Genomic DNA, 13,116 nt, shown 5'->3' with positions numbered 1-13,116 from the left:
GTGTGTGTGTGTGTGTGTCCTGAGGTGTGGAGGGGTGTGTCTGTGTGTCCGTCCTGAGGTGTGGAGGGAGAAACCAGAAATCTCTCCTGCTGCCTTTAATAGCAATTGTTTTGTGATGAGAAAAGCAATGGTAACATTTTAAATCATAATGATTAAGCTTAAATGTGTGTATTTTACTTTCCTTTGATGGGTTTCTCTTAATAAAGCTCTGATGATCATTTGAGGAACTTACTTTCATTTGAAAAACAGAACCATACCTTGTGTACAAGACAGAAATTTCTAAAGATGCTTTATGAAAGAAGAAATATCTTACCAAAGTTACTATTGCACATTCAGCTGTTAGCTGTGCAGCACTAAAAAGAGTACGAACAAATCTGTAAATAAATTTGTGTTCAGGATCATGCTCGAAGTATTCCTCTGGAATCTTTTCTCGCTGGAAGGAGAGAAAATGCGAAAAAGTATCTACTGAAGAAAAATACTTAAGTACCCTTACAACAGCAGTCTTCTACTTGTGCCCACGTGCCCCTTAAAATAAGCGTCATTGGGTGAGACGTCTTTCAGTCTTTTATATATAAACCATGAGATCTTAAATACCATAATGATTCAGTACTCAACACCATCCATTAAAGAAAAATACAGGTACAACCTGGAAAAATTTACACAGTCATGCCTCACTTAACAACAGGGACATGTTCTGAGAAATTCTTCATTAGGCAATTTCATCACTGTGCGGACATCACAGGGCACTTACACAAACCTAGATGGCACAGCCTACTGCACACCCAGGCTATATGGTGCTAATCTTATGGGAGCACCGTCGTATATGCAGTCCATTGTTGACCAAAACGTTATGTGGCACATGACTGTGTATATTCCTTTCCACCTTGTCTCCACAGAATTCTATCTAAATGTAAACTATTTTTAGGCTCAAAAGTCTTTGCTGATCACCATTTATCATACTTATCTGCAAACACCTTTGAGAAAACATTTTCAGTTCCTTGTAATCATAAGGCTCTAAGACTATGCTGGCCTACATAGTACTCACCAGCCACATGTGGCTATAGAGCACCCAAGGAAGTGAATTTTAAAATTTTTGTCATCTTAGTTGATTTAAAATTTAAACATTTTCTAATTTTCTTCATAGAGATCTTAACATATTTGTTAGCTTTATTCACAAATATTTACATTGTTTGATGCTATTTAGAAAGATACATTTTCTATTATTTGGGTACAGTTACTCACCTTAGCTCACTAATTATGCAAAGCTGCAATTCAGTTCTTACTCTGTCATATCCCTTATACAACATTCCTTTTGTAAAATGATCAGATACAGCATGGGGTGGGCAAGAAGACTGAAAGGAAGATGATTTAGACTTCAAGCTGGAGGGAGTAATTTTCTTCTAGTAATTAATTTCAAAGTGAATCAGCATGAAATAAACACGACTGTATGAGAGGAAAATAAAATTTCAACAAAACTGACACTTACTGTGAGTGGATGTGATCTCTCATCAAAAATATCCAAGGATCGATTTGCATCTCTATAAAATAAGAATGTGCATTTAAAAAATGAATCCAGAAATTGTTAATATCCTAGTAAAATATCTGCTGGGAGTAGACAGGGGAGAGAGAGAGGCTTAACCTTCAACAAAGCAGTTTTACAAATTATTCCCCTGGATTCTGTTAGAGGGTTTCCTCACCTCTTTTTACTTAGAACGTCAAATTCTGTGAAATCTTTTCCACAACGACCAGCCTGAGTTGCCTTTATAGGCACTGACCCACCCTAACAGGCAATGCCAGTAACCCAAACGTACTTCCACCCTCTAGCCTCACACTGGGACACATGAGAACATTTTCTGGTGCGGCATAGTGGGCAAGTCTTTGAAACTTCAACGAATGTGAGTGAGACTCATGCTTTTTCCCTCTTTTTTCCCCTCTTTACATTGCTATATTATATTCTTATCATCTCTTTTTGTCTCTTTTAAATAGTTTAAGTTAAAAACTTAATTCTCTTTTTATTTAAAAGAGACCAGTCTTTTTATTTAAAAATCCACCACACTAACACATTGTGCTCATGTAAACAGGGGCTCTCCGTGTGGTCTGCAGGCCTCTGGGCTCCCCTAGACCTCCTTCAGGAGGCCCATGAGATCAAAACTGTTTTGATAGGAATACTAAGATAATACCTTACACGGTTTGACATTTGCAATGATTACTTTAAAGCAAAAGTGGGTAAAACTACTGGTTTCTGAACATGAATCAAGGCTGTGGTACCAAACTGTAAAAATAAGTTATTTGTTTCCGATGTTAAAATTCAAGCCAAAAATCAGGATTTGGGAAAACTTGTACCTTCTATTGTGAGCTTGACAGTTTCTCAAGACTTTAAAGACTTTTCTCATAAGATTGGTGGTGATAATTTTAAAAAGTGAGTTTTTGACACTGTATAAAGAAATGTGAACCAATACTTTCCAAATGGCCAATTCATAATATTGTAAAATCACATAGGTAAAAGATCCATTCAACATACAAGACCGATCAATGGGTATTAATGTAACATGCTTACTACAAGTTCACTGATATGATTTAAAATTCCACTGTAACTAATTTAAGAAACTATCACTCTCTGGTATAGTATCAAAGAATATACCTACAATTATCTTAAGGCTTTAAAAATACACCTTTTTTCAACTATATCTCTACATGAGGCTAGGTCTTCTTCATTGTTTCTTCAAAACAAATGACTGAAATGACTGAAGTGATTGCAAATGATTGAAGACAGAGTAGTTATGAGAATCAGCTGTCTTCTATTAAGCCAGACATTAAAGAGATTTGCAAAAATGTAAATCAACGACACACTTTTTGCTCAACATTTTTTATTGTGGAAAATAAGTTATCTTCATAAAAAATATTATTTATCTTAACACTGTGGTTCCCAATTAGGGGTGATTTTGTCCCCCAGCAGACATTGGCCACGGTTGGAGACATTTTTGGTTGTCACAATGTAGAGTGCGGGAGAGGGTGCTACTGGCATCCAGCAAGTAGAGGCCAGGGATGCTGCTAAATATCCTATAAAGCACAGGACAGCCCCCCACAACAAAGAATTATCTAGCTCAAAGTTCAATAATACCATGAAAACCCTGAAAATATAATGGATGAAAACCATGGAAATATAATGGATTTAATTTTTAAATTCTCAATTTTAATTTCCAGTATAGTAAATATCAATATAAGCCACACAAATACTCAATAATGTAAGTGTTAAGAATCCTAAGACCAAAAACAAATGATTCACTTCAAATTGTAATAAAAGCATGCTATAGCTTACTGTAATAATGTCTATAATTATTTCCTAACACTGAACTTAATATCTTGCAAATAAATCAGCTGGAATAACAAGACAGGTTTTAAAAGAGCTCACCTGTTCTTTATGTGGTAATATATTGCTAAGGTCACACTGTGGAGGAAAAAAAAAAGCGGTAACAATTGATGTTTATCATCTTAGACCTGAAGACATTATTTTAAAGGGGTTGGGGGAGGGAAGATCTTTCCAGCTGCCCAGTGGCCCTGTAATCCTCTAATTCAGAATGGGCACCATAGGGCACTTTTAGCCTCATTTTAGTTCTTTGGCTTTAGAAAAAACAGGAGAATCAAAATGCTAGGTAATATGCTGTTAGATGACACGTTTTGGTTGATTCTTCAATATATGAATTATTACATTATTTCCCCTGTCATTTGCCCTCCTACCCAAAGGAGCTTTCATCCTGTACAAGTTTCATTCATTTGTACACATGCTTAAATTTAAGCCACACAGTTTTGTGGGTTTTTTTTTTTAAGGTTGTTAGGCTCTACATTTCAGTTGATTTAGCTCACTATCCACCTACCCACCCATTTTCCATTATTTCCCTAGAAGTAAATAATGACGTGTTCTATACTAAATATAATCATTTTAAATCACATATACATAATCATCAGAAAATTCAATAACAAATATAAGTGCCGACAAAACTGAAGATAGGTCTAGATCTCCTGAAATAAGCAGTGCCAACAACACAGCGTAGTATTACACAGTATAATATTAATGACAGGTATTTCCAAATTAGTTTAAATGAAATGTTAATGAAGAGGTCTAAGTCCTCAGACCCTCTTCAAGCCACTGAGCTCCTCACAGAGTTGTGCACGAGGCAACAAAGGGGTTCTCCTGGTCAAGTCCGATGCTTCCCTTTGCCCTCAGTGTCTAAAATGAAGCTCAAAGTAGTTGAGGGAAGGCAAATCTGAATTTGACAACTAGGTCTATAGAATACTGGTACTTGTAAAAAGGCCTATTATATTGTTAGCATCAAAGATGGATACTTCTATAGTGCTTCAAACACTTTCATCTTTAAACTGATTTTAAAATCACAAAATTCAGTTATATACTGAAAAGGACCACTGAATCTTAGATGACATTTAATTCAACAATGTGTTTTACAGGTAAGGGAACCAAGGCTTAAAGCTGAGTTGCCCAAGGTCCCATCAATAGTCAGAAGCAGTTCTTCTTTCTCCTACACTCCAGCCAGGCAGTGGTTCGCAAGCTTGGCCGCACACTGGGATTACCTGCAGAGCTTTAAAAACTGCCTAGCTTCCACCTCTGGATGTTCTGATTTAACTGGCATTGGGCATGACTTGGGCACCAGGATTGTTTTTGAAAGCTCCCCAGGTGATTGCAACATGCAGTAAAGTTTGGGAACAAATGAGTTGGGGTTAAGATCAGACTCACCTGGGATGCTTTGGTCCATATAATCATGCCTCACACATTCTTCCTCAGCGTATCAAAAGGCTTGGGGGCGGGGGGCGGAATGCATGTGTTTGCGTAAGTGATTCTAATAAGGCCCACCTACCCCACTGAGAACAATGCACTAGTACCCCATGATAAACATTTTTCAAAATCATTCATAAAAGCCACTTTGCCCTATTATTTTTCTCAGTAAACCTTTATTTCACTACTAATGAATGTACTGGATGATCATTTTTATCTTTATTTATTCATTTATTTATTTGACAAGAAGAGTGGCTCTGAGCTCCCATCTGTGGCCAATCTTCCTCTTTTTTGTATGTAGGACATCACCACAGAGTGGCTTGACGAGTGGTGTGTTGGTCCGTGACTGGGGTCTGAACCTGCCTTAATAGGAGCAAATTAAAACTTATTGTACATCCAAAAATTAGACTAACTTGGGGAAAAAAGCATGAAACCTACTTGTCTGAACAAGGTTAATCTTTAACACTACTCTTTTGAATTCAAAAGAAGCCGTGAACTCTAGCCAAAGTAGAGTAGATTTTACCCATGGATTTAGTTTCTTGGTTGAATAAAAACATTCAGTGATTACTTAATAGGTGCCAAAGCTCAGGACTTTAGAGAGAGATGGAGCTCAGTTTTTGCTGAAATACAATTTTATCTCAACTACTCTTCTAAGTGAGACAGGAAAGTTACATTATTATGATTGTGAACTTGCTGTTTTTAACTCAAGTAGAAGTATTGATAATTTAATTAGCTTGAAAAGCTGGCACATTAGAAACAAAATTAAGTTTATAAGCTAATTATGTTTTTAAGACTGAAAAATAAAATCAGGGAAAAGGATATTAATATTTTCAAGTAGCAGTTCCCAAACTGGGTTCTGGAAAATCAACACTCATATCCCAAGAAGACATTAACCTTGGACAACCCCAAAGGAGTCAGGAAGCTCTGCACCCCGCTTTTTTTCCTCCCTTAAATAAGTTTCAAAGGTTCGTCTTAGGGTGTTTTGAAAGTGCATCTCCAATTGTGTACTAAGAGGTACTCCCGGAAATCACGACACTGTTCATTGTTTGCTTTAGTATAAACCTGACCACAGCTGTGTTTCCAAAACTTCATCACTGTCATTGTTCTCTGCTGTGATTTTCTTATATATATGGACTGATACCATAATATATTTCCACACATGTATAAAATTAAATTAAATCTATTAAACTAAAACCTCAAACAAATTTCATCCATAAAGAAATTAAGCTTGAGAATTTGTTCCTTAAGGCTGGCTTGATATATTTCCCCCCTCTTTGGGGTACAGGAAGGAGAAGTGAATTTTCAATACAGAAATAGTGCAGGAAAAAAATGCACAATGGGGAAAATCTGACAAAATCCAACTAAATTTAAATGCAGATACACTCTGGTGCCAGTAGGGGACAAGCTAAGCTGTTCCTTCTTCCAAGAGTAGCTTCCAAAGCAGTATACATTGTTTTAAGCCAATAGCTCATAAAGAAATAATTTTTTCTAGAAACATCCAATAAAAAGAACCTCTCCTTTTCATTATGTTCAACAATATCTTAATAACAGAAATGCATCAAATAAAGATGTATATACTTCTGGGATTTCTTATTTGCTAACTGGCTTTGCCTTCCACCATGTACTCTAAGATTAAAATGGAAATTGAAAATTCATATTTAGGTCCTTGAAATCAATAGATAATTGACACCAGTTTCTTAACTTGATCACTGAAAAGGACACTCAAGTGATTAAAATGGCATGTGGCTAGGATGCTTTTAGTAAAAGGGGGTCTGTCACTCAGTCCTTGGTAACCTAGATGTACTCACCATTTTATTGTGGTTCTAAGATTAGGCTGGCTGACTGTGCTGTCATCTAGAAATATTGTTGAGCATGAGCTATACTTTTTAGTAAGCTGCCCTGGAGATACCTGAAGGGGAAGGGAAATAGAAGAAAATGTCACAGTAAGTTAAACCTATAGAAGTGTGTTTTTTCCTTGGTTAAAATGTCAAACGATTAACCATTAAGACTTTTCTTACACTTCATGAACTGCCTGAGTGTGACTATCATGTGCAGCTCTATGGGAAACCCAGTGGATACTCGAACTTCCACAGACGAGATTTGAGGAATGGGTTATAAAATGCTACCCTTGAGATAGTGCCTATAATCAAACTTGCCAAGCACCTATTATAAATTCCCTTTATAATAATGTAAAAAATTTAGGATAAGATTTCAGTGTTTTTTTCTTCAGCGAGGGAAAGCAGCTGAGATGTTCTATTCTTAATGTTCATTTACTACAATAAAATGTGATACCTTACATAATACCGAAGCAAGAGCATTTTATTGCAGTAAATGAAAGCCAATAGTAAATATATTAGTTCAGGAGATAGTGTGATGAAACAAACATTTTTGAGGCAGAGGCTTGCACACCAGGGCGGCTCCATCACTACCTACAAGTCAGGGGGCCATGGGTCTCCCTGGGCTTCAGTTTCCTTAGCTGGAGGACAAAAGAGTATTGTTTTAAGATTCTCTCACATCCAAAAAAACAGATAAAACAAATGTGAGAATTTTCACTTCATGTTAGGTAAGACTGTCATTACATTACTCAAGCGAGAACCTCAGAGAATACTTTCTATTCATTTCAAAATTTTACTGATTCTATTCTGTAAGTTATTTGACACTCACCACACTTTCCTGCCTCACTCATGCGGTTCCCTCGGCCCACAATGCCTTTTTCTTCCTCCTTGTCTCAGCAAGCTTGATCCCATCTACCTCCAGGATATATTGCCAGCAGCCACACCACAAAATACCTCCCCTTCTGTGCGCTCACACATCTGATTTACCACTTGTCACATGATATCAATTGCTTGCAGGGTATTCCCCACATAAGAAAGTAAATTTCTCCAGGGAAGAGAGGACTCTTTCCTCTCTCCTACCTCCAGGTGCTGTGCACAGAATACAGGACAAATCAGGAGTTCCACAAGTGTTTGAAAAATTACTTAAAATCAATTACAATTGGAAGGTTAATCTTACTACAGATACAAATTAGTGAGAATTTATCTGCAGTGGTATTGGAAAGGTGACAATGAACTTTTTGAGACCCTCTAAAGAATAAACTATCTTTAAAACACTTTAGAAGTATCCATTTATTCATATAGAGCCCAAGAACATAGCACTGGTAAAATACTGAAATGGCCTCAACTATGTGAGGACAATTCTCTTTGTTAAAGTGAGGCCAATAACCAAATCCCAGTCACTGTCAGCAGTTGATAGTAACAGTAGCATTCTTTAATACCACAGAATACCATCAATTTTTGCTTGGTTTGTTTAATTCAGATGAGCCTTCCTTCTTTCTATTGATATATAACAGTTCTCACCATGCTGTCACTCTCCCTCATCAGTATCACCCACAAATACACAAAAAATGAGGCAGGGAGAAAATCCAGTTGATGCTTTTTAAAATACAGAGCATTTAAAAATTGCCAGTAGCCAACAATCAGAAATATCCATATGGTATATAAAACACCATTTTGCTTGTTTCAGATGTTTTACCATGAAGCTACTTATTAACAAAAAGTTCCAGACATTATATTTTGGAAAAGAATCACTATTTGGAGTACTAAATTGTCCTTCAAGCTAGAAATGTTTTAACTATATCTAAAACTCTGATATGTTCCTTAAGCCATTCAGTTAATAGGTAATTTAGTTTCAGAATATCAAAAAATGAATACAGCATGAAAAATAAAAACTAATTCATTCAAATACTTTTATTCCAAATGGAAGAACAGTCTTTTTTAAGGTCACTACTATTAGGGTGTACTACGACGTACACTACACCATAATAAAGGTCAGTTCTGACCAACACCTATATGGGGGGGAAGAGAAAGAATAGGAAGGAAATGCACCAAAATGTAGATGAGTTTGGTAGAGCTTTGGGTGATATTTGCACCCATTTTCCTGTATTTAAATTTTTTTCTATTATGAATGTACATTGGTTTGTCTTTGAAAGTATTAGTGCTTCATTTAAGAATTTTAATTAGATGTGGTCTTACAGCCCTATGGGGGCTCATTTAGGTAAATTAGCAACTTACAGTCCACTGGCTAGATCCAACCAAAGAAACACAGAACACTTGCTCATCCATCCAGGCTTACTCCCAACTACCCAAATTTTCAGTATCAAGTACCTCATACTTACTAGAAGGTGGCAGAGCTACGCCTCTGAGCAAAGCCTGGGTATATCAGCTGCCACAGCAGGTTACTTTCCCCTCATCTTGCTTAAAAATTTAAGACAACTGTCTTTATGGTTAAAGCCTTACCATTGCTGGCTCACAACCTCAATAAGCTACACCGACAAACATAAGGATATAAAATGCAAATACCAAAAAAAATCTAACAGCAAAAAACACTACTGACAGTTTAGTGTGCATAGGTATTATTTCAGCTGGTCACTAGAATAGACAGGGACAAAGAATACTATTTATCTCACTCATTCAGCACTAATGACAGAAAAGAGGGACTTCTACAATCTTTACAAGAAAGCGAAGGTGTTACTTAGAAGACAATGTTCAATGGCAAAGACTAGAAAATAATCATGCCTACACGTCTAGTGAGTCACAACCCAAACCTCACTGTCAAGTACCTACTGAAATCCTGAGCCCGTCTACTGACTTTTCCTATTGTGCTTCCTGCCTCCTTTTAACCCATTACAAAATAAACTGAAGTTCACTTTTTTCTCTCTCCTTTTTCACAAGTTTTAGATATGTTTATTAAGAATTAATGACTTTTAATTAACAATTTCTAACACTTTATGCATTAATGAAAACTACTCCATCTACATTGCACATTAACGGGACAATATGGCAGGGTGCATGGTTTGAAAAGAATTCTTAATGAAGGCCTTACTAGAAAAGTGTAAGATGCTAATCACAGGTATAACCAAAAATATTGTCTGAATTAATATAATTAATTATATTGAATTAAAGCTTTAAACTTCAATTTACACGTTAAACACAGGTTCAAAGTTTGAGATAAACATGGTGGACTGACCAGAAATCTGTTTCCTCTCCCCTTCCTTTCAATCTCATTAGAATTAAAGGCATAAAAAAAAGGTTATACATATGACAGAATAAACAGCAGATGGTTTTTAATGTTTGAAAGACGAAAAGACTAGATAAAGGAGTGGTAACTGACATGGCAGAACAGAGGAAGCACAACCTTGGGCCTTGAGAAAGTGACTGGGGGGACAGGAGAGGGAAAGCCAGTTTGTCCTAGAGAACCCAGGTAAGGTTCAGAATGCAGAGGCTTGGCCCCCAAATCCTTGCAGTGAAGCCCATCAGTTAACAAAAGTCCTGTTCACTCATGGTGCTTCCATTTAGATCTGAAGAGACAGCCAGGGACCAATACACATTTGAGCGAAGGCTACAACAAGTAAGAGAGATCAAATTGGAAAAAGGAATTGATCGGAGTGATAAAATTCAGGACAAATGAAAACTTAAAAAAAATATTCTTAAACACTCTTAGAAAGACAAGAAATTGCATTGGTGAAAAAACCAAATGCTATTAAAAAAAAAAAAAAAAGAATGGCAGACTACAAGAGAACTCTACAAATTAAAAATAAGATAGGGGCCGGCCGGCCCAGTGGCACAGTGGTTAAGTTCGTCCATTCTGCTTTGGCAGCACAGGGTCTGCTGGTTTGGATCCTGGGTCCGGACATGGCATCGCTTGGCAAGCCATGCTGTGGTAGGCGTCCCACATTTAAGTAGAGGAAGATGGGCATGGATGTTAGCTCAGGGCCAGTCTTCCTCAGCAAAAAGAGAGGAGGATTGGCAGCAGTTAGCTCAGGGCTAATCTTCCTCAAAAACAATAAATAAATAAAATTTTAAAATAAAATAAAAATAAGATAGACAAGACAAAGTATTCAATGGAAAGGTTAGAGCATAAGGTCAAGGAAATCTCTAGGAAGTAGAACAAAAATAGAAAATAGGAGGGGAAAAAAATTAGGATCTATGCAGGAATACTGGTCTAAGAGTTCCAACATCTAAATAATAGGAATACTAGGAAAAAGAAGGAAAAGAGAAAATATCAAAGAAACAAAAAAATTCACTAGAAGGAGAGACAGTCTGCAGACTTAATGGCCCCAATAAAATAAAAAGGTCCATACCAAACCATATTACGAAATTTCAGCATCCCAGGGATAGAGAAGGTACTAAAACTTCCAGAGAAGGGAGGAATGGGGGGAAAATGACTAAAATTGGTAATGTACAATGTATCATACAACGTAGACAGCTTTAAGAACAACACTGTAAATGAGAAGACAACAGAAATGTCTTTAGAACTGCAAAACCTGGTTTCCACCTAGAATTCTATACTTTATAAAATAGGCATTTCAGAAAGGCTAGATCTCTAAAACTTCTGCCCTTGTGCCTTCCCAGGGAAATGTGCTCCAGTAAAACAAGGCAGTGCACCAAGACAGAAGGAAACGCAGAATCTAGGATATACAGAATTCAACACGAGAGGAATCACCTGAGATCCCAGACGACTCCAATGAGATATCGCGGGAAAAGAGGCACAGAGCAGGCTCAGAGAAAACCAGTCCATATTGGAACAGGGTGACAAGAGGCTGGAGACGGTTGTCTCCAAGAAAAACGTGGAACAGATATGTTTAGAAGATGGGAAATATTTCTGATAGGCATGTGACAAATGTTACAACATTTGGGGAAAATAATAGCAGTTAGACAACAGGCAAGTGAATATAGTCACGAAATTAATGCCACAAAAAAACCGAAGAGATATTAAGTTAACGCAGCATAAACGTACTTCTGTCTGATAGTCATCATTCTCTGTCAAATCACCAGATTGTGAAGAAAAAAAAGAACGTGGAAGCAGGGAGATCAGCCAGGGAGCTACATACCGCATTTGGCTGTATGAACCACACTGGCCAGGAAGAGGGGGATTGGGTTATCCTGGAGAAGTGCAAAAGCACTCAGATTTCACTAATATTGAAGAAAAAGAATGAAGGGCGTACAGGAGGAGGCACAGTCAGAGAACTACATGGCTCCGCCGTGAAGTATATGCACAGCCATTGCATTGATTCTGATTTAATAAAGACCAGGATACATGCTGACGGAATAAAGGGAGGGAAAGAAGGCCATGGTGGAGGGAGGAAGCTAGGCTTTCCGCTATGACAGGAAGCCAACAGATAGTGCTAAAAATTAACTTAGCAGTTACACTTTTTTACTTTCATGAAAAAGATAAAAAAAATTAAGGCAAAAAAATTTACAGCAGATCTTTCTACCACAACCATGGTACTGATATTTAACTTAAGTGTCAGAACACCTGAAAAAAGGGCACTACTAAACCAAAGACTTTCCTCAACACATTTGATAATTAGGAAAATAGAGGAGATTTAGAAAATCTACAAAAAGAGGCCCATGGTAACAGTATTGGGTCCACTGTATTTCTTAGGAATCATGGTAGACATGCTTTTAATTCAAACCATTAATTTCTTACTTAACTTTTCAACTGTTTACTTACATGGTTTAAATGGTTGCTCTTCCTCTTTTCTCGCACTAAGAATAAAAAAAATTAACTGATCAATTCTAATACAAATGCCATAGAAAAATAAAAGTAGTTGCTAATTATCTGACGGATTACCAACATAAAAATGAGATAAAATTCCATTCTATTTTTTTATATTTCCAACAAAATTTATAATTTAAATCACCTGGCAAGATGAGTCCCACGAAGCAAAATCTAAAAACTTAGTTTTACTTTTGGACCTAACAGATATTCTACATTAGGTACAAATGAAAGACTCTCCAGATACAAAAGAAAAATGCAAAGCAAATTAGACCAGGTGAGCAATTCAGCTAATAAAAAAGTTTACCTGTTGCATAGCTGATCCACTACCCAGTAATAGTTTCTAAGTCTACATTTACACACAGCTTGCTTTAATTACCAGGATCTAACAGCTGACAGCTCTAAGAACCAGTTTCTGGCCAGGCACTAATCTCTAGATACACCAGTAACCCTGGAAGCATCCTGAACCACTCACAGGTAATCAACTAAAATACCTTACTAAAAAAAAAAGTGGGTCTTTACACAACTGGAAAGTAACCTAACAAATTTAAATTTTAAAATGAGTGTGCAAACCCAGTTGAACATATCTACAGCACACAAAACCATTTTGCTCTAACAAAGGCCAGAAGAACAAAGCTCCAAAGAGGTCTTGGGCTGCACTTTGTCCCCACACTGCCTCCTCTGCTGCGTCACAGGTACACACTCCGTATGACTGAGAAGAGAGGGATGTGACAGCTTTTCTTTCACTGTCTCCACTCTCTCTCTGCATG

General features: G+C 37.0%; 1 protein-coding gene across 5 annotated transcripts in view; it reads right to left on the bottom strand.

The window, feature by feature from the left end:
• Positions 1-13,116, bottom strand: part of CCNYL1 (cyclin Y like 1) — a 37,658-nt gene that overhangs the window by 12,582 nt on the left and 11,960 nt on the right. For 3 of the 5 annotated variants that reach the window (XM_070508481.1, XM_070508483.1, XM_070508482.1), the window contains exons 3-6: positions 6,598-6,698; positions 3,413-3,448; positions 1,487-1,538; positions 314-433 (exon numbers count right to left, since the gene is read on the bottom strand). In XM_070508481.1, coding sequence (XP_070364582.1) covers positions 314-433; positions 1,487-1,538; positions 3,413-3,448; positions 6,598-6,698 — 309 coding nt within the window. Of the gene's footprint in view, positions 1-313; positions 434-1,486; positions 1,539-3,412; positions 3,449-6,597; positions 6,699-12,301; positions 12,337-13,116 lie in introns of all 5 variants that reach the window. The other 2 variants (XM_044768303.2, XM_044768306.2) reach the window with 2 other exon arrangements.

The sequence above is a fragment of the Equus asinus genome, chromosome 4 (genome assembly GCF_041296235.1).
Source record: "Equus asinus isolate D_3611 breed Donkey chromosome 4, EquAss-T2T_v2, whole genome shotgun sequence".
Taxonomy (NCBI): domain Eukaryota; kingdom Metazoa; phylum Chordata; class Mammalia; order Perissodactyla; family Equidae; genus Equus; species Equus asinus.
This window is presented reverse-complemented; position numbering and strand designations above follow the sequence as displayed.